Raw genomic sequence first — 26,095 nt, 5'->3', positions numbered from 1 at the left:
TTGACACCAAAAAAGGATACCGGGGAAATAATATCTTTCAGCAATCTGTCAGCGTATTTCTCTCAGTTTGAGTCATGGATCTGGTGGTGGTGGTGGGGGGGGATCCATCCTGGCATTATTATGTTTGACCATAAACTACAGGTTGATGCAAGTCATTCCTCAGGCAGGCATAAAATCCTGCAGGTCAGCCACTCTGGGGCACTGTTGTGTGCACTCACTGATAACAACCACGTTTTACATTCAGTTCATTCATATTAAAGCACATTTAAAGTGAGGTATTCTTGAAACAGGGCTGCACTGTGGTGTAGGGGGTAGCACGGTCACCTCACAGCGAGAGGGTTCGATTCCCGGGTCAGGTTCGGGTTCCTTCTGTGTGGAGTTTGCATGTTCTCTCCCCGGGTTCTCCGGCTTCCTCCCACAGTCCAAACACATGCAGGATAGGTTGATGGATGACTCTGAATGGTGTGAGTGTGAGTGTGAGTGTGAACGGTTGTCTGTCTCTACATGTCGGCCCTGTGATAGATTGGTTACCTGTCCAGGTGTACCCCGCCTTCACCCAATGACAGCTGGGATCAGCTCTCTGCAACCCTGAATACAGGTAGACGATGGATGGATGGATGGATTCTTACAGGGGAAAATATGCCAACAATGTGAGCATTTTTCCCCCGAATGATGACGTTCTTTATCCAAGGCTTGCATTGCTAGAAGAAAAGATGTCTGGCATAGCGTGCATTTAACAAAACGCCCTTGACTCAGCCGCTGGCCTTGATGCGCCGCACGCTCATTTGGAAACATGATTTAGCACGTTACCTTATTGCGCAAATGTGAGTAAAAGCCAGCCCAGCTCTGCCTACCCGCCTTTTAAGCCAACATAATGAAGTCATAACAGTTAATGAGGTTAAAACAACAACAATAATATAAACTGTGGGGTGAATGTGCAACTAAAGCAGGATGCAGGAAGAAAAGGTGTGAATTAATTGATTTTTCTGAGAATCTAATTCATTTGTGAGGTTTTATGGTTTGCCATGACTTATTAACAATAAGTCTGACTACAGGTCATATCTCCTATTTGACTTTTCCACCACATCACACTGCCAGAGAATCCTCCAGGGCAGAATCTCTGTATGATTATCCCCCCATCATGTGAGGGAGGGGGCGGGGCGCGCTGGTGCCCTGCCTCATGAATATGGAGGCTCTGGGGCTCCGCAGACACTCCCTCCCCGTTGAACTTGTGAAGCCAGCTCCGGCTCTGGCCAGCAGTCACTCAGTCAGTCACTCAGTCAGTCAGCAGTGGGCTCGGCTGCCGCATGGCCAACTGTGTAAACTTTCTTTCGGCGACGAGGTTGGAAACGGTCGGATAAAAAAAAAACGACGCGGAGCAAAGAAGACGCTCGGCGAGGACATTTACGAGGAAGAGGTCTCTCCTATGACTCGGGAACCCGCGCTCCGCTGATCACAAGTGTTGTTACCCCCCCTCCCCCCCCCACCACACTCGTGCATGTTTAGACCAGAGGAGAGCTCTGGTGGTGCCGTGTGTCGGCCAGACGACCAGTAACAAAAAAAACCCGAGTGGCAACAGCAGTCCGGAGGCATGATTCTGAGACGGGGCTCAGTCGTCGCTGCCTTTTTACTCTGCTTTCTGACGAAGGTACGTGGAGGGTCACTCGGTTCTTGTTTGGGTGCACTTTGGTTGCATGTGTGTGTGTGTGTGTGTCGCCTATGTATCCATGCCTCCGTGCAACCAAAAAGAAGCGTGTCCCCGTGCGTAAATGTGCGCTAACCAACTTTTTCCCCAGTGCACAGGTGAAAGGTTTCCTCGTTGCATTGACGTGTTCTGTTCCTCAACAGGTGTCAGAGGGATCGGGACAATTCGAGTTGCAAATCTTATCGATGCACAATGTGAACGGAGAGCTGCTGAACGGCCTGTGTTGTGATGGCGCGCGGAACGCCGCGGATAGAAAATGCGCACGGGACGCGTGCGATACGTTTTTCAAAGTTTGCCTGAAGGAATACCAGTCGAGGGTTTCTGCCGGGGGGCCCTGCAGCTTCGGAATGGGATCTACGCCTGTCCTCGGAGGGAATACCTTTTCTTTCAAGAGCTCAGTGAGGAATGACAAATCCAGGATAGTTTTGGCCTTCAGTTTTGCCTGGCCGGTGAGTTGGAGACGCTTTTTTCTTTCCCTCTTCGAGAAGAAATGTTTGTTTGCAGGGCCGTTATGTGCAATTATTGTCCGTCAGTCATTCTGACTTGTGTGAAAAGTGGATCTTTGGATAGTTAGCTCTGTTTTGAGGAAGGGACCCCCCTGGTCTCCTCATTATCTGCGCCAATTAACCAGGTGCAGGTATTTTTCTCCATTAGGCTCGTCGGCTCTATCCAAACAGCACTTATGGTGTTAAAACGGCGTTTGCATGTTAGATAAGAAAAGCTCAGACTGCTGTGGGAAACAGGGAAACACCTTTCTTTGCTGTGCATATGATAACAAACTGTTTGAATCTTAAAAAGGTGGCTAAATTATGATTTAAAAACACCAATCTAGACACTCACCAATAAGATTAGAAATAAAACAAACAAGAGATTAATTTAAGTGGATTATCTCCATCATAAATTAGTTGTATAAACGTATTCATTTTCGGTTACAATGCTATCTAACTTCCCCTTCCTCTCGCTTGATTCGAGCAGATAAAAAGTTTGAAATAAAACAGTGATTGAGCTGCGTTCTCCCCCAGATTTCCTCCTCCTCCTCCTCCTGCCTCCTCTGGCAGCTGCTCATGTTGCACAGTGAAAACCCACTTTCTGGTTTCCTCAAGTGTCAGCTCTTCTCCGTAGAGTAAATAAATGGGGCCGCCAGGCCTGTGGGAGAGTTGTAGCTGCGCGAGAGGTATGATTTGCCATGCTGGAGCACATTTTCGAGGTAGTGAAGAAGAAGAAGAAGAAGAGAGAAAAAAAAAGAGCAGGATTGTACACAGACTGACTGGCCCCACAGCTTGGCCCGCAAACTCCTCCGCTGTGCCTGATGGGTGAAAGGCACAGTCCTCTTGGTATGTGTGTGTCCAATTACATCAAGGCCTATTTTTACCTCAAATCTTGATGGAAGTTCTTGTTGTAATTTCAAGCGGTGATGGCCTCAAACGGCCCGAATAAGTGAAAAGAAACTGGATGATCATGTGATTGCTTTTTAAGTTGGGGCAAGAACAGATCATTTAGTTTGGCGTTTGATCCGAAAGCCAGTAACAACAATGTTCTCGGCAGGGAACATGCAATTTGATATGGTCTGTATTTTTTTTATTTGCTCTCCACTTACCCCGGCGCCTCGCACGTTTTTTGCTTTTTTTTTTAATAAGAAAAACACAGGTTTCTGTTTATGTTCACGCCATGGCCGCACGAAGTCGGCAGAAACGCTCTGGCCAGATTGGTTGGAAAACTTGCTTCCTTTTGCTCATTTCTTCTCTGACAAAAAATGTGTATGAAACGGGTTGGCTTCCGTGTCCGAGAGCTGCAACGGGAGGATGTTCTTGTCATTATTAAAAATGACAATGAGCTGTGATAAATGTAGAGAACGAGAGCTGAGATTTCAGGGAAGGAACGGAGCTTCTCGTCTCCGATTTTTTTTTTCTTCTCATCCTTCACTTCAAGTGCTTTCCTTCAGTGCACATTAACAATTGTCAGGTTAGGTATGATATCACTCTTTGTCCTTTTCATCAGTTGATTGGCTGTTGTGGACAGATGGCGGTGTGGTGCATTTTGGGTTGCCGGGTACTCTGAGTTCATGAAGCCCACCCCCCCCCCCCCCCTCCCCTTCATCCTCTCTTGTGAGCTGCATGAAGTTGGCCTCTTGTCCAGGCCAAGGGCTTTGTTTAAGTCACGCTCGGTTGGACCCCAGGCATTTCATCGCTTTAACCTTGCCACCCACAGTAACTGCTGCACTTAATGAGGCTACACACATGTGCTTGGATCAGGTAGGGCCGACAGCCAGGACGTCCATCTGGATGCCGTCGGCTGAACATCCTCAACATTAGCACGTCGTTGTTAGTAAAGCCCCCCCCTCCTCTCCCTCCCTCCATGGGTTCACCGATGTCTGCTCCGTGCTTTTATTCCACAGAGAAGTGAGGGCCCTCACAGTGTATCAAGCGGGGACAATGGGGACTACAGTGAGGATTACAGAGCATAATAGAGGCAGTGCAGCTGTAATGCCAGCGCAGGGCAAGCAACAGGAAGCAGTTGCAGTAGACTCAGCAGTGATGAAGTTGGCTCTCTGGCAAACGGCGACCTTGCCTCTGTGGCCAACTCAGCATATTTTCCCACCTATACGAGGATTGAGCTTTTAAAAGTGTCACTTCCCAGCTAGTCTCTTTATTGAGTGATCTGCTTAATTCTGCTTAAATCTGATTTTTTTATTGCACTCCCACATTTTGATAGCATAATTTTCTGTCAACGCGAGGTTGCCTTGATTGATTTGTTGACAAGTCGGCTCGGTCTGAGAACTCAGGTGAGTTGCAGACAATAGTCAGTGCCGCCTTGAGGCTAAGCGCTGTGGGGAGTAATGACATGTTTGTTTTTATATAGGCTGCTCTGATGTGGCAGTTAAGTGCAAATTACTCGAGTGAAAGAGGGGAAATATTTCCCTACCTTCCCCCCTCTTTGACTTTTGTTGTACTTGCGGTGTCAGAGTGATGTTGCATAACTAGCTGTATCTCACAAGCTGTGTGAGGTGTGTCGTGTTTTGAAAATGCCTTTTTTAATCCCGTCTTTCCGTTTGCCCTTAACGGTAACGGTAGCATGCTGGTTTTTCGATTAAACGCTGGTTTCGTGTTTTCGGCCTCCGCTGCTGTTTTAGTTGGCAAACGGTGAGATTGTTCCGTCGGGGTGAGGTTCTGTCGCGGGTCGACGCTATAGGTCATTTAATAGGCTGCCGACTGTCTCTCTCCAACTCCTTGTTGAAATGTAAATCTCTTGCCAAACAATGCATTCCTTCCTTCCCTCCCAGTCCATCAGTGTTGCCAGTGGCTTTGATGGTGATTATGAGAGTTGTCTCTTTCGTGACTGAGCCTGGGTTTTTTTTTTTTTTTTTCTTTCTCTTGGCGAAACGGCAGTGAGCTACCCAGCAGTCCCAATCATTGGCTGGATCTGGGTTTGATACCATTGAAGTGATTGACTCAGGGGAAACTGATACAGAAGGTCAACATCCCTTTGACGCCACTGTTTACATTTCCTGTGTGCTGAGTTGAGTGTAGGCCGAGACCGGTCTAATCTAAAGGCCTTGCCTTTATTTAGACCTTTGGCTTTTGCCTGTTATTCCGTGAGACGTGCCTCCAATTTATTTTGTTGGATTACCTTGTAATGGTGCATCAGATGGCTCCACTTTCAGTTGAAGACAGGTTTGTGGTGTGTGTGTGTAGTGTGTGTGTAGTGTGTGTGTGTGTGTGTGTGTGTGTGTGTATTGGGAAAATTCCCCTTCTGAGAGGATTCAGTAGTGTTCTTTGGCAAGTCGTAGCGATCCGAACTGGAATGATCTTTATCGCTTATGTTCCTTGTCTGTTGGACAGTGTCTGTTTGGCCAGGAAAGATAAGAAGACATATGGCCACACTTATTGCACTTGGACGTGTGTGTGTGTGTGTGTGTGTGTGTGTGTGTGGGTGAGTGAGTGTGTGTGTGTGTGTGTGTGTGGGTGAGTGAGTGTGTGTGTGCGTGCTCACGCTCTAGTTCAAAGAGAAGTTGTGAGTCAGCTGGGAGCCTGGGAAAAGTGAACCTGGCAGTGGCAGACGGTTCCAAGTTGATAACCGCCGAAGAGTTATGGAGTGTTAGTGAACGAGGAGTCGGGCAGTATCTCACTTTCTGGAAGCGGTTATTTGGTCTGGAACTACGTATCCCAGTCATGGCGAGGCTACTTGTTAAGATGAAGCCCACTGTGACGTTAACTGTCGGGATAATGCAGAAAAAGGCCTGTGGCTCTTCGGCTGTCGTTTACTTGGTGTGAAATGTCAATGAATGGTAAACAACCATCATCTACAAGCCACTGAGTTTTTTTTTTTTATTATTCTTTTGGTTTTAAAGTTTTTATCGTGGGCGCCTTGATCATGTTTATGTGGTACTAATGCGTGATTGAGTCAGCGGTGATGATTATGCTGCAATAGCTTCCATGTTGAGACAAGTCCAAATTGTTTGAGAGATGGGTGTGTTATGTTGTTGTCGACCTTCCTGTTTGAATTTTTTTTTTTTTTTTTTTTTTTTAAGAAAGCAGCCAATAACCCATTAAACATGATGCCAGTTCTTTTGACAACCGTCAACCACAAAGTGATTTAGTTTTTTCCCATCAGTCACAGGAACATTGTGAGCCTTTTCTCTGTGTGGCAGGTGTACCATACATTCACTTGGCAGGCGTCCATTGTGTGTTCCTAATGGAACTGCCTGTAAACTGATGATGTGCCGTTCACTCAGAGGTCACAGACGGGAATTAAACGTAGTAGAACACAAATTCTTGTCAACTTCTCCTAATCTTTTTAGTCACAACTACGTCAATTTTAATGTTGCAATGATGACTAATATTTTAAATCTTGTGCGTGAGTTCCCCTTTTGTTTTGAAACTGTATGTGGAGATGCAGGTGGGAGTGTAGATCCTGAAATCCCCTCCTTGATTGGAGAAATCAACATTAAAGTTGTTTGTTGGATACGCCTCAGCCGGAGGACTCTGGGTCTCGGCGTTGATGCAGCTATCTGTAGGTTTGGTCGTCGTAGTAGACGAGTGGGCATCACGTTACCACTGACTCACTCACTCCAGCTCTGTGTCAAGTGATTGCAGCCAGTTGTGAGTCAGGATATACTGTTGAAGACTACACTGCTGATGAGCTCTGCCTTTTAAATAATAGCTGCCCTGATTGCAGCAACACACTGGCACAGAAGGAAACCCTGGATGTCTGACAAAACGAGGTAAATCCATGAGAAATGAGTGAGTCATCCCTCCGTTTCTTTCTGTGGAAAGTGACCAGGGGAGGGAGGGGGAGGGAGGGGGGGGTTTTCCTTCGAGCAAAGGTTTGTTTACCGTGAAGTCATAGACGGCGATAGCATGCGATGTGGAATTTGTGAAATGCCTCCACGCAGCGCTGCAAGGGGGCAAACGTGTGCCAAAACATAACGGGGGGAGGTGATTTCTAGTTGGACGGCCGGGCCCTGCGAGCGCATTACACTTTCTCACAATCGCATACTTTCCCTCTGACTGTTGTTGCGCGCTCACAGACGCATTGTTCGCTGCCTCATGACTGTGGCAGGGCAGCGCGGACGTGTAAGCCGATATCGGTGTGAGCGCTACCGACCTTGAATCGGACAAAGCGCTGAAATCAAGACAGGCTCCTCTCCAGAGGGAAGCGCTCATTCAGTCTCTCCCCAACCCTTCCCGCTTCACCAGCCGTCGCATAAACTTTGTTTCTCTACCTTCCTTCGCCTGTAACGTGGAATCCTGAAGCCCTTTGGTCTTGATTATTTAAATCCTTCAGGTTCATAAATTAGCATACCATTGAAAATACCAGATACAGTGTGAAGCAGAACTCACTGTGCTTTCTCAGGACGTTGGAAATCATTCACTTCTCGTACCACAATAAAAAATATATGGAAAACAGTTAATAAGAGCGCTAGCATCCTGTGGCTGAGGTGAAGACATGTTTTTGGCGCTGCGGGGTGAAGTATCCTCTTCTACGGTCCATTTGTTTTCTTCTTGACTCGTTCTCGTCATTAGTCCAGCGCAGCGCTGCTCTATCCGGCTGGTTTGGTTGGTGCATCAGACACCCTCCTGCTGGGTGGGGGTCCAGCTAGACCAGACCGCTGCCACTAATCGTTGCGATGCAGAGACCTCTGCGCCGCCGCAAGCTTATCCTCCCTTAATCAGATCAACAGGACCCTTGTTATAAGTCAACAGCGGCTTCTGTCCGCGGCCCACGTTGTAAGCTAACTCAATGAGAGGAAGATGAAGCTTCCTTGGCGAGACCGGTGCGGTTGTGGGAAGATGAAAATGTTATTAAAGTATTGAAAATTATACATTTTATGAAGGAAATTCTGCTCGTCCCTTCCTGTTAATTTAAAACCAACCATACCTGAATAAAGACGCTCTGACTGATTTAAAAGTGATTAATGTGCCGATGAAGCGACAAAAATGCACCGTAGGGGAAACGTGTTGGAATGGGGATCAAATTAGCTTGCATTCTTGTTATGAACAAACTAAAAAGGCACATATCCATCACTTAATCAATGACTGGGAATGATTTTAGTGCTGTTTGATGATTCAGCGATTGGCTTTTGGCTAACACTCCTTGTATCTCTGTCTTCTCTTCCTCAGCGGTCCTACACTTTGATAGTGGAAGCCATGGACTCGAACAATGAAACCAGTGGTGAGTATTTCGCCCACACACACACACACACACACACACACACACACACACACACACACACACACACACACACACACACACACACACACACACACCCCCTCCAAACTGCTCCACAGCAACGTCTGGGAGGAGTCGTGGTGAAGGTCAAAAAAGGAAGTTTATTCTTCCTGAACCCCCTGCCCTCTTCCACATGGTCCACTGGGTGTTGGTGTGTGTCTGTGTTAAGACAGTGTGTTGACAGGTGCCTGTGAGGCGGGAGAGCAGGACAGGGAAGCCAGGGGGAAGAAGAAGAAGAAGAAGAAGTGGGGACTGGACTCAGCGGTGGGAGGGGGGGGTGCAGACAGAAAGAAGGAAGTGTGGCGAGGAAGAAGAGGGGAGGAGCACCGCCCCTCCCTCCCTCCCCTATTAAAATGTTTTCATTTGCCCGATGACTGATGGCAGGTGCTGCCAGCCGGGGTTGGGGTCGCACTGTCTCACTGTCACTGAGGCGTGAAACACAGAGTTCATCCGGCGCCGCGAGGAGGGGGGGCACTTCCTCTGAGCTGTCCCGCCTCCTACGTTAAAGTTACCTCAAAGTGGAGGCGACGGTTGTGGGCGATCTTCACGTGAACGTGCCGAGGCCGAACTCTTAACTGCGCTGGGTTTCCCCCCGGCTCGGCGGACACATCGGTGGCGACGGCGTGGCGATTTGCAGCCAAGGGGAGGGGCCTATCCCATGCTTGTTTATGCAGGTCCGTTGGAGGTCAACTAGGTTTCGGTCTTTTCTGCTGTATTTGCCGCTCCCCAGAGAGCTATTAGGGCATTGGTGTGAAAAGCCCCCTGAATGTACACAGTCGATGCTGGTTAAGCCCCTCTGAGCTCCACCAGGCTCATAGCTTCACATTTTGTGACTAACGTTTAAATATCAACCGTTTCCTCACGGCAATTCAAAGATTTCCCTTTTAAACACATTCTTATTCCAGATTATTTTCTGAGAGTGTCCAGAAAAGTAGTCAATTTAGTTATTTACAGCCTAACAATGTCTATTTTCTCAAATATAAAACGAAGTTTGATCCCCTCTAAGCTTCATAAAGTGTGTGTGATTTATGTACAGCCCTCGAGCCAGGCAGCAGGTAGTGAGGATGTGCTACTCCTGACACTGCAGGTCAGCAGTCGGTAGAGAAATGCCACACAGCCGAGCTCTGGACTCCACATCACTGTGAAATATTATTGGGCCCTGTGATTTTCAGTCACACACAAACACACACACACTCACACACTCTCCAGCACGGTAAATAAATGACAGCAGGCCGTTGCATCACACTACACAGAGGGGCGACTCACCCAGCGGTCAGCCACCTCTGCTCATGTGAATGCACTAAATAACGGCTTTGACATATTTTTCATTCTCTCCCAGGTGGAAGATTTAGCTATCAAGTAGCGGGAGTGAATGAGTGGTGCTAACGCCGGGCTCATACGTGGTGTAGTGTTGCCGTTTTGCTCATTTCAGCGCTCGGCTGCTCCCAGGTCAGTCCTTGCCCGTTTGACAGAGCCCTGACCTCTTCGTGTTTGGCCTGAAAATAAGCCTCTTTCTGGGTTTCGGTCTGTGTGTTTTTTAAAGTCTCCTGTTTGATGTTGCACAACCCCAACGTGGGCTGTGGCGTTGCTCCACATCGGAAGTATAGATGAATGAAGAAATGTTTTTTTTCGCTGCTGTTGGGACAGGAATGTATTGAGGGGGAGAGAGAAAAGTGCTGATGGCACACTGGCAGGCTTCCCTGTGGCATCGGTGTCCTCACGCTGTAATTTATGGCGGCTGTGGTTCTGTCTCCGCTGGAGCAGATGCACGGGGCAGCATCCGAGACCAGTAATGTCCTCGAGCTGTAAACCTGAGAATCACACACCAGGCAGGGAGAGTTGGGAGAGAGCGTGAGAAAAAAAAACGCAGTTAAGGGTGCTCATTACAGGCAGCCTCCTTTTCTTCATTTCCTTCTTGGACTTTTCTTCCTCTCTAGTTGCTTTAATTACATATAATCTGCTATCTAAGAGATCTTCTGCAATTTGTGTTCGAAAATTCTTGGGGCGTTTTTTTGGGTTCCCAGTGTATGATCATGGAGAACGTTGCACATCCCAAAATGTGTAATGTACGTATTACATACTGTTCTCTAACACAGTTGAATGGGAGGAAACATGTTTTCTCATGTTGATGATTTTTAAAACTGGTGTCTTTTAGGTGCAGATGGGAAGCAGATTGAGAAAGCCTCTCATTCCGGCATGATCAACCCCAGCCCGCATTGGCAGAAGCTGACCCACAACGGCCCCGTGGCCCAGTTCGAGTACCAGATCCGGGTCAGCTGTGACGAGCACTACTACGGCTTCGGCTGCAATAAGTTCTGTCGGCCCAGGAACGAGTTCTTCGGGCATTACACCTGCGACTACAACGGGAACAAAACGTGTCTGGAGGGCTGGTCCGGACCGGAGTGCAACACAGGTAAGCCCCCGCCCGGTGACATCACTCCAGCGTGGAAACACGTCTCCAGACAGATTAATGTTCATGACTGCGAGGGAGTCTTCTCACACGAGCAGCCAGACTTTTAATCCATGATTCATGCTGATACACTCAGTGTCTGCTGCATGGTATGCATTGAATGGAAGCCTTTGTTTCTCAACTCCAATTCGAATGAAGCCTTTCCGTTGCCCATACCACCAGGAATAAACTTGTATCTTGTATAAATCAGCGTTGGCAGCAGACACTTTCTTTTTAAAACACATTACTGCCTCGCATGGCGGGGCAAGAACGGTTGTTTGTCGACACCGGTCTTTGTTCCTTGCAAGCTGAAACGCCACAGAGGCTAGTAATTATATCATTTACTGCTATAATTAAAACGTGCTAAGTTTGAAACTAGTTACCAGGCAGTGATTATCCTTCTCCCTCCTCCTAGCAATCTGTCGACAAGGCTGCAGCACCGAACACGGGTCATGCAAGGAGCCGGGCGGATGCAAGTAAGTGTCCGTGTGATTTATTGGTCTGCTATCAATGATTTTTACAATGTAAAACGTCAAACATGGTTTATTCCGAGCGCTTTTATCTGTTGGGGAGTTTGCTGCCAGGGGCCTGTGGTGTGGATCATTCCGATATGTAGGGATCGTGTCCAAGCACCACTCCTGTCACGGCGTGGATCTTTTCCCTGTACGCGCTTAGCTTTTCTGGCCAAGAGACTATCGGTACCAGGGCTCCCGCAGAGACGCTCATAAATCTCTGGTGGAGCTCTGGACCGGGGTCTAAAGGAAAGGGACTTTACGTTGGAAATGGAGCCTATGTGTTTCCCCCTAATGAGTTAAGTGTTATCAGTCTAATCATGTGTAACGTTCGGATGAGCCTTGGCGTGTATTGTTTGTGTAGCTAATGGCTTCCTAATGCTGTTTATGCACACAGCCGGAGGAAAAGCCGGGCGTAGATGGATATCAGGGCTGGGGCATTGTGTGGAGCACGATGTATCTCCTCCTCATCCTGGAGGAGGCCCTGCTCTGCCACCTCTTCCCACAGCTCAGGCATTGCTTGCTTTCTTAGTTGTTTTTTTTGTGCCATAAATCAAGCGATCAGGTTTACTCATTTACTGCCGCTGCTTTGTTGTTTTTTCTTCCCCCCCAAGCCTTCGTCATCATCGGGTTTCTTGTAAGTGCTTGTGTGGCCACTGGCAGAACAAGAGGTTTCGCTTTAGTCTCTGCACAGGTGTGGCTATATTTAAAGGGTTTAACTCTGTTTATATGCACTCTGCCAACAAACTCTCCAAGCAAGCTCTGCTACTGTTGTAGTCGGAGAGCTTGTTCCCATCGTTGGGCTGGTGCAGAGTGCGGAACAACAGCAGTACATAGCAACATTGGCTGCAGGCGAGGGCAGCCTCCTCGTCACCAGCCATGTCGGCAGCGTCAAAGCTAATGACGCTACGTTTTTTTAAGTGATACCCACAGCTTCCATCCTCACCAGTGGGGTGAAAACGGGTTTGTAGAGCATTAGCTGTATAGCCACAACATACAGCTTCTGAAAGGAGGTCCACTTCCCTCTCCGGGGATGAAATCTTTATGTGTAATATAACATTCCTCCGTCGTTTTCGGCTGAGTAACTACATGATTCGGGATCCTGCTGGGGGACTCCTGCTCTGCTTCTCATGGCGAGGATTAGCACTTTTAAGAATAGCCTCTTTAATCACAGACTGAGGTTTACTTAACCACCGCGTTTATTTTTACAGTCCGTCCGTTTCTTGGGGCTAATCAGCGCCCCCTCCCCCCCCCCCCCCAGAGGGACACCGTTTCCTGTCATAGGCTCCGCTGCAACAACGGTATCGCCACCTCGCCACTTTTTAAAGAGCCGGACTTATCAGCCGGGCTGGATTGCCGTCTTAATAATGGAGCCTGGGAAGAAAAGGGTCAGCATTATCAGCGTAATTATGGACCTGGACATTTCAGTGGTCAGCCAGCTATGTTCCCCTCCTCGGCCTCGGGGCACAAGCCTGACTCCTGACTCATGGGAACCAGGCCGAACACTCCTCTCTGCGAGGGCCTGCCAAGCCACAGGCAGAGTGTTGTTAAAGGGAGCGTCTAGCCGCATGCTAATGTTAGTTGTGCTACAGGTCCCATTGGAACTGTAATTTAGTGCTTTGTTTTTTTTCTTCTGTTTGGTAAAATGCTAAATACCGTTTCCCTGTCACCAAGTATTGTTTAAAAGCTGTTGCATAAACACCCTGCTACTTAGGATTCATTTGTGGTCTTTAAAGACGCGGCCCAGTTGTTTGTGAGGGCAAGAATACTGGCTCTTTTGTTTGTTTCATTTGTGCAGTTCGTAGTTCATTAAGTTCAGATTATTGCTGGATTGCCCGTGAAGGGAATTTGGAACCAAGAGAAGCTTAAGATATTACCATTTTCAGATTGGACTCGTTGGGTTTGTTGTTTTCCAGAATGTTCTGCATGTGTCGCTGTGGCGTGTGTGTGTTTTTTGATGTCTGACCGCATGGCTGTCTGTGTGTCTTGCAGGTGTCTGTACGGCTGGCAGGGCCAGTACTGCGACAAGTGCATCCCCCACCCCGGCTGCGTTCATGGCACCTGCGTGGAGCCGTGGCAGTGCCTGTGCGACACCAACTGGGGCGGACACCTTTGCGATAAAGGTTACTTCCCATTTCAAAATTTCAGTCGTGGAGTCGTTTGTGTCGAAAACAAACTAACGCTTTCCTGTCTGCAGACCTGAACTACTGTGGCACTCACCAGCCATGCCTGAACGGGGGCACGTGCATCAACACGGGACCGGACAAGTACCAGTGTACCTGCGCCGAGGGCTACTCTGGCGCCAACTGTGAGAGAGGTGAGTGTCCACTGATTTTACAGATAATAGAAAATAACCCTCTATGATGACATCAGGGTTATTTTCTTCTAGGGATCTAATAAAAGATGCTATCGAGTTGCGTCATGGGAAATATGGGAACTGTAGCGGATGACTCATAAGGGGGACTTCAAGTCCAACTTTGTGGAAGTGCAATACTGAATCGCCTGACTGCCCCTTTTTAAGGTTCTTCTTACATTTCCGGTGACTGAAGGAAGTGGCTTTTTTAACGGGTTTTTTTTTTTTTTTTTATGTAATAGAGCCTCCAAGATTACCTGAACTTCCCTTTTCTTTTATTTCTAAGATGATCTACATTTTTGAGCATAAAATACCAGATTTAATCTCAAACTAATGCTTGCAGTATGATAAGTGGGCAGGTTCGGGGCTTACAGACAAAAGGTCAGAGGTGCCTTGAGTTTGTAATCAGAGGAGGTGGTAACTCGGCAATAATCTTGTTTCCACTCCAGCGTGAGTGGCCCCCAAGTCAGGTAATCCACCGGTTTGATCTTCGGGGGCCGGTCATCCCTCTGCTCCTCAGGCACTCCAGACAGATGGGTGAGGAGCTAAGGTTCAGCTGCTGCAAACACTTACCATGGAGATGATGGTTTTTTCCTCATTAAATCTGAGCCTGGCGGGGTGCTGACAGCTTAACTGCAGAGATGTCAGGAAACCGTGCCCTTCATAACAGGAGGTCCTCAGACCAGGGGATGCGTCGGGTCGCTGAAACACGGAGGCCCCGGGGTGCAGCGCTGCGCCCTCTCACCACCCTTCTCCCCGAGGCACGTCCACCCATCATCTCATCCGAGTGAATCATTCACTCGTTTTATTCATTTGGGACCCACTCATCCCTAACTGGTTCATAAAAGAATAACTCCGGGGTTGAGCCGCCCTCCCCCTTTTCCCGCGCGCCCTCCCGCCCGTCTCTCATCTTGTGCCGCCTCTCAGAAGAAGAATGGCGGGGAGTCAGAGGGAAGTCACGGTGCGTTGGTCAGGTCAACTTAGCATGAAAGATGATTTCCTGGTGGTGTGGTCTGCCGGCTGCGTAATGAGAATTGGGGGGGTTTGAGCGGGCTTTTGGGCCGGGGAAGGAGGAGAGGAGTGGATGATGGGTAAGAAGCCGGCCCCTGGGTGTGAGGGGCGGTTCCCCAAGAACGAGTCAGAAGCTGAAACACATTTTGTTTTTATATATATGATTTGTTTTTCTTGTGGTTAATAAGGCAAATGTAGACCACATGGCAGTAGCAGAAAACATCAATGTATATCAGATTATCGGCCTTTTAAAGAATGAATTCAAATTAAAATGAGTCTCCAAGAAGTTTTATACTCAGTGTTGCAAAAACGTTCTCTTTCCAGCGGAGCATGCCTGCCTGTCCAACCCGTGCTCCAACAGTGGGAGCTGTTCAGAAACCAGTCAAGGCTACGAATGTCAGTGTGCCCCGGGCTGGAGCGGCCCCTCCTGCACCTCCAGTAAGAAAGCTCTCCACCTGCACACATTAAAAGGCAGTATCCTCCCTCGGGAAGCGTCTAATAACCCACAATCGGCTTCTTTTTTCCCCGCCTAGATGTTGACGAATGCTCTCCGAACCCCTGCAACCACGGAGGAACCTGCCAGGATCTGGTCAACGGTTTCAAGTGTCACTGTCCTTCGCAGTGGACGGGCAAAACGTGTCTGATCGGTGAGCCTCTTTCCACCACACACCTGTCAACTGCACATGCAAATGCCGCCAACCCTCCCTTCTCTCTCTCTCTCTCCCTCTCTAGATGCCAACGAATGCGACAGCAAGCCTTGTGTCAACGCCAACTCCTGCCGCAACCTGATTGGCGGATACTTCTGCGAGTGCGTCCTTGGCTGGACGGGGCAGAACTGTGACATCAGTGAGTTGAAGGCTGTCGGCTGCAGCTGCGGAGCGGGACACCTGTCCAACTCCTTCTTCCTTTTTAATTTATTTATTTCTGCTCATTCAGGCTCAATTACAGCCTTGAACGTGAACACAAAAGGCAAACAGTTGGACAAGCCTGTTTTTCCCGCAGTGTAAATGAATCTGCCGTATCATTATTGGCCCCGTGTGGGGCCGAGGCCGACAATCCCAGGACTAGTTTCACTTGGCAGCAGGCGGGGATTGCTCAATAACTCTGTGTTGCAGTGATTCTGCAATCCAACTCAAATCTTCCCTCTGAATGTTTTTAAAGACCTTCAGCATGAGAATCATAAAGCCCAGGCTTGTTTTCAAAGACTGGCTGTTCGGAATTAATCCTCATATTTGTTTTTCCCGTGCAGACATAAACGACTGCAAGGATCAGTGCCAGAATGGGGGAACTTGCAAGGTACGCATCAGGTCACCATCTAACCTTTATCTGGCATGGTTGCTTTATTTGCCAGCATGCTTCTTCTTCTTTCTTTTTATTGAGTCTTCTTTGTCGAAGCCCCAGACATTTACAGTGGTTATATAAATAGCTGCTGTAAACTGCTCTCTCCAAACCGACTGGAATTGTTGTGGAATTCCTCCCTGAAATCAAATCTGAGGGGAGTGGGTTCAGAGGGGTTTCTGAGGGAGGGACACACAAGTTCCTTGACCACACTAGATTGAATTACCATAAACATTATTGTGTTGAGCCCGTGCCAGGAAAATGTGTTGAAATAATTGCGGCGCTCTGATGATGCCCTCTCTCTCCCTGCCTTGCTCTTCGTTTTGTTCCCTGGTTTGACAGTTATTGTTTGGACCCCACCCTGTCGAAGCACGAGGTCAACCCGGGTTCCCCTCTCTCTTGCAGGACTTGGTGAACGGCTATCGATGCACGTGCCCCCCCGGGTTCACGGGCGAGCACTGCGAGCGGGACATCGACGAGTGTGCGAACTCGCCGTGCCTGAACGGCGGGCGCTGTCAGGACGAAGTGAACGGCTTCCAGTGTCTGTGTCTGGCCGGCTTTTCAGGAAATCTCTGCCAGGTGAGATGCAACTTTCTGCCTCCCTCCTCCTGCCAGTATCTCAGGGCTTCGTTGTGAAGTTTTTCCTGCCCCACCCTCTTAAATGGCTGTTGTTCCACAGACCTCCATTTTTTATTTTTTTTTAAAAGGGAGTGCTTTGTTGAAGCTGCTCCTGGCTACAGCGGGATACATTCCTCAGTGCTGAAGCCCAGACTCCGAGGACGGCTCCTATGTCTCTGCCTTGTTTTCCCCCTTCCTCCGAGTGCTGTGCGTGTGTTGTTTCCTGGCACTGGCTGGTGGGAGGATGCTGCGGGTTTTTCAGCTCTGTTCAGTGTAGCAGAAACCATGGCGGCTATCAGGTTCACCACTCTCTATTCAATACCTTTCTCTACCCCTAGCTGGATATCGATTACTGCTCCCCCAACCCGTGTCAGAACGGAGCGGCCTGCTTCAACCTGGCCACAGACTACTACTGCGCTTGCCCAGAGGACTATGAAGGCAAAAACTGCTCTCACCTCAAAGACCACTGTCGCACCACCACGTGTAAAGGTATGTCTCGCAACAACCACATGCTTTTTTACTGTCTTTTTTTTTTTTCCAGGACATTCTTGTAAGGTGATCTGCGTGAGCGTGCTGTAGTAAAATGCTGAATAAGGCCTGAACACTTTGCCCACATTTTCCCATGAGGGCAATACCTTTTACTTTAGTTTTTTTTGTGCACTGAAGTTTCTTAGCCAAGGTGTGCAGGGTTTTAGCGTAGCTCCCTTGATGAACGCCCCCCTCCATCTCCTCAGCTAAAGCTTTTCCAATGATTCTCCCCTCCTCTGAGTTCCTTGAAAATCTGGCAAAAAGCTGATAGCACTGTGTGTGTTCTTGGTAATGACTTGGTGGGCTACCTCTTCTTTTCTTTTTTTTTCCCCCTCAACGAATGTGCACATTTTCTGTGTGTGCGCGTGTGTGTGTGTGTGTGTGTAATTAAGTGAGTGGACCACCACGGAGTCAGATACCCGACGGTGAGATTCTCTCCGCTCTTGGCAAGAATTAAGTGATTACAGGGGAGAGAATTCAGCCCGTGCTCCTAACCTGATCAGACAGGGGGAAAGGAAGGGATTTCAGTGCAGAGTGAAAAAGATCACTATGAATTGCTTATGAAAGCATAACAGCTTACCGCTGTTTCTCCTATCATTCCCCCCCAGGTTCTACACAGATACTGTTTTTCTCAGGGGATGGAGATGTTTAACCATCTCGTCTTCATCATTTCTACCTTTTAGATCTTTCCCAATCTCAATCTTCTTCTTTTTGTTTATATTGTAGACTTGCTTTCATTAAACATCACCATCCCTCCATCACGAGAGCTACAAACCACATGTTCTGATCTTTTTACGAGTGTTTGTTCAAGCGAGGCTCGTCTTAATAACCGTCTCCCTCTCACCTCCGCAGTGATTGACAGCTGCACGGTCGCAGTAGCGTCCAACAGCACGCCGGGAGGCGAGCGCTACATTTCATCCAACGTGTGTGGACCTCACGGCCGCTGCCGGAGCCAGGCCGCGGGCCAGTTCAGCTGCGAGTGCCAGGAGGGCTTCAGAGGCACTTACTGCCACGAGAGTAAGACACACACACACACACACACACACTGATATCAGATCGGCCTCTGCACAAACACTCGCAATCTCACGTTTTTCTCGCCTTTCACTTTCAAAATAACCAGACATCAACGACTGCGAGAGTAACCCGTGTCGCAATGGCGGCACCTGCATCGACAAAGTCAGCGTGTACCAGTGCATCTGCGGCGACGGCTGGGAGGGCGACCACTGCGAGATCAGTGAGTAGGACCCGCCGCTCCCTTGACATCACAGCAAACAAGCTTGTTCAACATAGAAAGTGTGTGGCGATGTGTTTGATATGCCGCCCGTGAATCACGCCCCTCCCCATCCGATGTCTCCACCAGACATCGACGACTGCAGCACCAACCCCTGTCATAATGGAGGGACGTGTCGAGACCTGGTGACTGATTTCTTTTGCGAATGCAAGAATGGCTGGAAGGGAAAGACGTGCCACTCCCGTAAGAGCTTCTTTTTCTTCTTCTTCTTCTTTTTTTTCCCCACACCTGTGTAGTCTGTCTGTGCAGGCTCATGGTATGTGCTTATGGCTGTATATAATTACCCAATCTTCTATAATGTGTATGTTTATCCAGACCCATGCGAGTGCACACCTTTACGATTTTTTTGAAATGCTCCCTGCAGGCGAAAGCCAGTGCGACGAAGCCACATGTAACAACGGAGGCACCTGCCACGACGAGGGCGACACATTCCAGTGCAAGTGTTCCCCGGGATGGGAGGGTACGACGTGTAACATAGGTGAGTCACGCAGTCACGGCGGTTTGGCTCAGTGTTTCATATTCATACACACACACACAGACAGAAGATTGCTTTGTGGGAGAGAGCTCCGTGTCAGATATTAATCAGATCTGTCAGATCTGCCGGGTCTACAGTTTTTATCCCTTCGCTCTGTCAACGCTCCCTCTCCTCCCATCCTCCTGCTTGCCCATTTCTCCCTCTGCCTCCGAGTGCTGACAGATATCCGCTTAAAATCCCTGATTGCACTGACAATACACTTCAAAGTCATGGAATGTGGATTCCCCTCAGAAAACGGAAACTCAACAGGGAGGGGAAAAAAAACCAACAGCAGTTTCCTGTGACTTTTTAAGGTTGACTGATTACCTTTTTTTTTTTTAAATTGAGGGGGAAAACCCACTGACGAAACCATTTATTTTGTTCCCTCTTCAGCCAAAAACTCCAGTTGTCTGCCGAACCCGTGTGAGAACGGCGGTACCTGCGTGGTGACCGGGGAGTCGTTCACCTGCGTCTGCAAGGAAGGCTGGGAGGGTCCCACGTGCACCCAGAGTAAGTGCTCTTTAAACTGTGGATGTTGGTTTTTTATCTTGTTCCTCTCTCCCTGGCGGCTGCCGGCCATGAGAGGAGGAGGAGGAGGAGGAGGAGGAGGAGGAGGAGGAGGAGGAGGGAGAAAGGGGCTCAGGAAAGTGGAGACAGATGTTACTTTCCCCTCCTCCTCCTCCTCCTCCTCCTCGTCCAACACACCCGTCTCTCCCCTCTGTTGTTGCATTCCTGTCCAAACAGTGACATGTCTGCTTGTTCTACAGCCCTCCTCCATTTCACTGGGATCCCTGCCCTTGTATGCATGTACTCCAAAACATAGATTCCCCAACTTTTTTTTTTTTTGGTAAGGGAGGGAGAAACAGCCGGGGTGGGAATCTGGGTGTGGAGGTGTTGTTGGTGGCGGCGGTGGGAAGCTGGAACTCATTTTTGAGGGTGAGAGTCGACTGGATTGTTTGCTCTGTGTTGTTAATAAGGCAGAGCAATCAGGCGGTGCGGAGTCCAGGCCAGACCGGCCCAACACGCCTTCGCACACACAAGCTCAGACGTGCTCTTTTAGCTGTCATGTGCATTAAACACGAGAGAAAAGACAACAACACACTCACAACTTTCTGTCTCTCTCTCCCTCCCTTTCTCTCATTCTCTCTCTCCCAGATACCAACGACTGCAGTCCCCACCCATGGTGAGTTGAAGCCACACGTGTCCTGTAGATGTAAACAGGGTTCTCCTGTGTCACAGATTCTCACCTGCAGGCTCTCCCTCCCCCTCCCTCCCTGTGCTGACAAACAGGCGTACACCTTCCCTGTCATTCCTGGGTTGCAATCAGCCAACTCTCTGTTGTGAACACACTCGTCTAATAGAGACAATACTGATTGACTTAATTGCCCTTTTAGTAATTATAATAGTCGTCTGGTGAGAACTCCAGCCTGGACTGGGGTTGATGTGAAAGTACCCTGATACACAAACTCACGCTCCTTTTTCCTCGCCTGCAGCTACAACAGCGGAACCTGCGTCGATGGGGATAACTGGTACCGCTGCGAGTGCGCCCCAGGCTTCGCTGGTCCAGACTGTCGGATCAGTGAGTATTAACGCTCCTCCCTCCTTCCCCTCCCCTCTTCCTTTTTTTCCGCGCCGTAAGTCGGAGCACGCCCGGGCCGCGGGACCATCGCAGCCGCTCCAAATGGAGGGTCTAGCCAGCCAATTATCTGTGCGTCGGGCTGCAGGCCAGGCCGAGCCATTTCGGTGTCACTCCACCGGGCCCTGCTGCTGTCCCCGGGGGAAACCGGCTTAGCAGGCCAACAGCTAATCAGCCATGCTCTCTGACACTGATTACACAGATTGTTTTCCCTCTTAAAGGCTTTCAGATGGCCACATTCTTTCCCATTGCAAACCCTTTGTTCTGTTAAGTCCAGCCTTTAGCTCCTGCATACCTGCTAATGATGCTGCCTTTAATAAAGCTGCATGGGGAGGAAAAAAAGAAGTCCAGGGCTGATTTAAAGCATGTTTGCTTGTTTTTTATGAACTGGTGTGTATGTGTACGTACTGTCTAAATGACACATGACTTCCAGTGAATTTAGTCGAGGAATTAGATTTGTGTGCCGACGGCTTAACCCAATATCTGTGTGCTGTCTGGCTGTGCTCTTTGTGTTTCTTACCCCTCGCTCTTCTCCCCTGTGACAGATATCAATGAGTGCCAGTCGTCCCCGTGTGTCTTCGGCTCCACGTGTGTGGACGAGATCAACGGATATCGCTGCCTGTGTCCACCGGACAGGAGTGGACCCCACTGTCAAGAAGGTTAGAGGTCTTAACCGTGTTTAAAGAGGACAAATCCACACGACAAACACGCCTTCTCTGATCCGTCTCTAATACCGCGGTTGTGTTTCACACAGTGACCAGACGGCCATGCTCTGTCAATGGAAACGTCATCCCCGATGGACACAAATGGGATGAAGACTGCAACACTTGCTACTGTACGAATGGGAAAGTTGCGTGCACAAAGGTAGGTCTCAACCTCTCGTGTTTTTCCTTACATAGCTGTGAAGCACGATGTCATGGTTTACTAATGGGAGGAGGGGCCGTGGGGAATAACCGTGCAATAAATAGTTATAGGCTCAAAGGTTGCGTGGGTAGAAGCGTCCCAGGTAAGGCCACGTCGGGCCACAACAACACTCTCCGTGACAGGGAGGAGCCGACCGGGGAGTGTCAGATTCTATACAGAGATGATGCAGCTTGTTATGAAAGGAAACACAATGGCACTGTGGGGGAAAATGGGTGTCATATGCCAGCTCAGAATCTCCCAAAGTCACACTGGGTGAAGATTGGGTGATATACCGCAGAGGGCCTGGAGTCTAACCCACCAGATGAACAATGGCACCTCATTGATACCGCTCCCTTAGGGAGGAAAACACATCGTGGGATAAAAAAAAAAACCGATCTAGGGCCGTAAGGTACAGGATGTTAAACAGTCTGATATGGGAACACAATTATATATGGGTTTTACTGCACTTTAGCTGTAGCGCATGTGTTTTATACGGATTAGCCAGGCGTATCCATTGACGTCTATTGAGAGGATCTAATCTTTACGGAGCCATTACTCTCCCTGACTGGGAGAAACTGGTGCCATTGAATCTATATTTCTAATCTCTTTACAGTCCAGGTCATGGCTGGGTAATGAATCTCTGGTGCTCAAAGTGGGAACCCTTGTCCTGTCTCTATTTGTCAAATGAAAGCTTCTTAACGTCGTCATGTTCTCGTCTCCAGATGTGGTGCGGCCCCTCGTCATGCAACCTGGCCACCAAAGGGCGAGGCGTGTGTCCTTCGGGCCAGAGCTGCATCCCCATCAGGGAGAGCCACTGCTTCATGAAGCCCTGCGTCGGCCTCGGAGAGTGCTGGCGCTCCAACCCTCCCCCGCGGCCCGCCAAATGCCACCCCAGCTCCAGTTACCAGGACAACAGCTGCGCCAACATCACCTTCACCTTCAACAAGGAGACCATGCCTCAAGTGAGTTACCTAGGCACCAGGGAGGGAGAGATTGAATTAAAGGGTGTTGGGGGGGGGGTCATTTTTCATGGCTCTCCCCCCACCGCTGCTCTTAAATGAATGGGAGCAGCAAAGTGTGAAAGATCAGGTTTTCAGAAGAGCTCAGCCATCCCTCCCGGGCAAACAGATCTCTACTCTTAAGACTCGTGAACAATCCAGTCATGTATTTAAATGTGTTCCAGGGAGAGAAAAAATGTGGGGATATTTCTTTCTTTCTTCCTCCTGTTTTTTTTTTTGTTAACTGCATCCAAGTTTTTGTGTTCCTAAGAATCACGACTTCATGCCAATCCCCTCTTAACCCGACCGCACGGCGAGATTAATGTCAGGATCATATGGATTTGAGCTAAACGGGGACCACTGGCGACTCTGTCACCACATAGCATCCATCACTTGCCAGTTGCCTAACAAGCATGACAGCAGCCTGTGACAAGCATACAAGCCCGTGGCCTTTAATCTAAATGAGGTGGATCCCAACCATGTTGAACCCGCTGCCAAAAATGCGGGCCTCGCTCTTCCTCTTCCCCTCCTTGATTGCCCCCTTTTTTTATTTTTCCATGTGCGTTTACATCCTCTCTTCTGCGTGTTGCAGAGTTTGACTGTGGAGGATGTGTGTAAGGAGCTGAGGCGCTTGTACATAGTGAAGAATTCCTCCTTGGAGCATTCTGTGTCCATAACCTGTGACCCCTCATACTCAGCCAGCAACGAAATCCACGTCTGCATCGTAAGTACCACTTCCCGACTCCCATGTGCTGCTCTGACTACTCATGAATACTCACATAAATCCTCGTTGATTCGGAGCCTGCAGCATGCGTTCTAAGCAGCTTTGAGAAAATGCTCCTAATGGGATGTGTGGTGGATATAGGCTTGTTTTGTGTCATCAGCAGAGTAAACACGATTAGTGGACAAAAACGGGGAGCTTAAACCTAAACCAACAGATTTCAAACGTTTCTTTCTCGGTGCTTCCAGGCCACGGAGGACCGCATGGACCGGAGCCCCATCAAAGAGATCACGGAGAGTATCATCGACCTGGTCAGCAAACGCAACGGGAACAACACCATCATCGCCGCCATCGTGGAAGTGCGCGTGCCAAACTCCAGCCCAACTGGTATGAGCTTCCTCCAGACTCCGGTTGTTGCCTGTGTAGTTTCCCCAGACGTGCACGCGGTGGGTGGGAGGATCAGATTAGATAGAGCCAAACCCCGAGCACCAAAAGAGTCTTTCGTGTGTATAAAAAAATAATAAAACAAACTAATGTCGGTTGCAACGGAGCTTAAAAAGATGGAATGGAAACAGCAGAGCGGCTTGGCTACCTGGCTTTTGATTGGCTCGCACCGCGACTGGCTGGACTCGTAGTAAGACTCCCGCATGTGTCCGCCATTCATCAACGCGGTGACAGCAGACTGCCGCCACAGCCAAATAGAAGCAGCCTCCTCCCCCTGTCCAGGGTTCAGAGGTCAGGTTGCACTGGGGGGGGAAGCATGCTAATAGTTTAGTAGTAATATAATGGAGCCTTTTGTGTATTGTTTGACCGGGACTCGATTCTCCTCGCTTCATGTTTGTAGCGTCTCTTTGACCCGCGTCCGTCTTCCTTTCAGACTACCTAGTGCCCCTCCTCAGCTCCGTCTTCATCGTCATCTGGGTCCTCGTGCTGGTCTCCGTGTTTCTGTGGTGCATGCGCCGCCGGCGGAAACAGAGCAACCACAACGGGACCTCGGCCACCGGCTCCGAGGACAACACCACCAACAACGTGCGGGAGCAGCTCAACCAGATCAAGAACCCTATAGAGAAGCACGTGGGCCTCACGGTGGCCATCAAAGACTACGAAAACAAGAACTCCATCATTGCCAAAATAAGGACAAATCATCCCGAGGGGGATGAGGACGACAAGGAGAGGCACCTGCAGAAGGGCCGCTTTGCCAAACAGCCAGCATACACACTGGTGGAGCGGGAGGAGAAGACGACGCCCGTCTCCAACCCCAACTCCACGTCCAAACACCCTAATTGGACTAATAAACAGGACAACAGAGACTTGGAGACGGCAAACAGCATAAACAGGATGGACTACATTGTATAGCAGACAGCTGTGTTGCTGTGCAACCAAGCCTCATGCCTTCACACCCCGGTGGTGGGTGAAACAGGGGGAGCTTTGGCATGTGTAGTTAGCAAACTGTCGTGTCAGTCGTGACCCCACAGTATTTTCAGATATTCCCCGTGTTAATTTAAGTTTTGACAAGCTGGCTTACACTGGCAGTGACAGTTGCTTTGGTTGGCTGGAAACACAAGGCACTGGTATACATTTCACTATAGAACTAGTTGCAAAAGTGTCCTCCTCTGCATTTCATTTCATTTTTTTTATTTTTTTTTTTATTTAGTGGACACATGGAAGGGGCTCCTGGTGTAATTGTTGTACAATGACTAAAACTACCCGACGTGTTCAACGCTAGAGCTAATTACTTTTAGTATGTTTGAATTCTTTCTAGTTCTGTTTGGAGAAAGTGCCTTTTTTCAGCTTTAGACTTCAGCAACTGTCAATTGAGAAAAAAAAAAGATCAAGTTTATTATTTATTTTTATTTTGGGGGGGAGGGGGAGGGAAGGGTTCAATGTCAGCAGTTGCTGCCAATATGAAGAATTTATGTCGATTTAGAACATGTAGATATGTAAATTTTTTTATTAATCATTGTGTATATTTGATTTATTAACTTAATAATCAAGAGCCTTAAGATATCATTCCTTTTTATTTATATGTTCTGTCTAGTTTGAAGGTTTTGATAGCTGTGGAAGCCTACCATTTCTTTCAATGACTTAACTTTTCAACGCATTCTATAAAAGCCAAATTTCAAAGAAGACAAAGGATGGGCACTTTTGGCCTGAAACACATTTCTTTTTTTTTTGTTGTTTTTCCACACATTTGACATTTCATTACTTGTTGCCAGGACCTTGATCGAAGGCAAGTGAGGTTAGGACAACAAAAGCTCACGGCTGCTGCGAGGGATCGACATGGTGGCAGACATATTGCTTGCCACTAATGGATAAATACTTAAGGGAACAAAAAATCCTTCGGCGGCTTCAGTTTTAACCCATTGACATATTTCGAAAGCTGTCAAAATCCACCAACTTGCAAGGCAAGTCACAACAATATGACACGCCAGAATTCCCATCTGCTTTAGTCAGCGTAATATCATGAGCTAGACCGTGAGTACTTGAACAGCAGGGGGGCGATGGGAACACTGTAGAACCGGATTAAATACACTGCCTTGCTCTGCAAGAGTCTGCTTTTGTTTCTGTGCAAATTAGTTCCTTTTTTTTTCTTTTAAATGAGGCTCTTAAAGACAAACATGTTTTATCTCATTTGTTAACCCTTTGAGATCATGGCAACATTTTGTTCTATTTTTGACTTTGTGTTTATGAACTTGAGAATTATGTGTTGATCTGGCAATATATTTTTGAAAGTCATATTTATTAAATATTTTGTATGAAAAGAGAATTAAAGTTGTCTTTGTTCTGGA

At 48.5% G+C, this 26,095-nt stretch overlaps 1 protein-coding gene across 1 annotated transcript; it reads left to right on the top strand.

Moving 5' to 3' along the window:
- The first annotated feature begins 1,279 nt into the window (after positions 1–1,279).
- On the top strand, positions 1,280–26,095 carry jag1b (jagged canonical Notch ligand 1b). Its single transcript, XM_084021209.1, has 26 exons — positions 1,280–1,648; positions 1,849–2,154; positions 8,326–8,377; positions 10,590–10,847; positions 11,299–11,359; positions 13,388–13,518; positions 13,593–13,712; positions 15,084–15,197; positions 15,293–15,406; positions 15,492–15,605; positions 16,009–16,055; positions 16,503–16,676; positions 17,054–17,204; positions 18,096–18,260; positions 18,364–18,477; positions 18,604–18,717; positions 18,899–19,012; positions 19,442–19,558; positions 20,204–20,231; positions 20,542–20,627; positions 21,230–21,343; positions 21,439–21,548; positions 22,310–22,549; positions 23,178–23,309; positions 23,555–23,693; positions 24,184–26,095. Exons 1-26 carry the CDS (start codon positions 1,592–1,594, stop codon positions 24,660–24,662), a joined length of 3,651 nt encoding a protein of 1,216 aa, XP_083877335.1. The 5' UTR covers positions 1,280–1,591; the 3' UTR covers positions 24,663–26,095.

The sequence above is a fragment of the Eutrigla gurnardus genome (genome assembly GCF_963514095.1).
Source record: "Eutrigla gurnardus genome assembly, chromosome: 11".
Lineage (NCBI taxonomy): Eukaryota > Metazoa > Chordata > Actinopteri > Perciformes > Triglidae > Eutrigla > Eutrigla gurnardus.
This window is presented reverse-complemented; position numbering and strand designations above follow the sequence as displayed.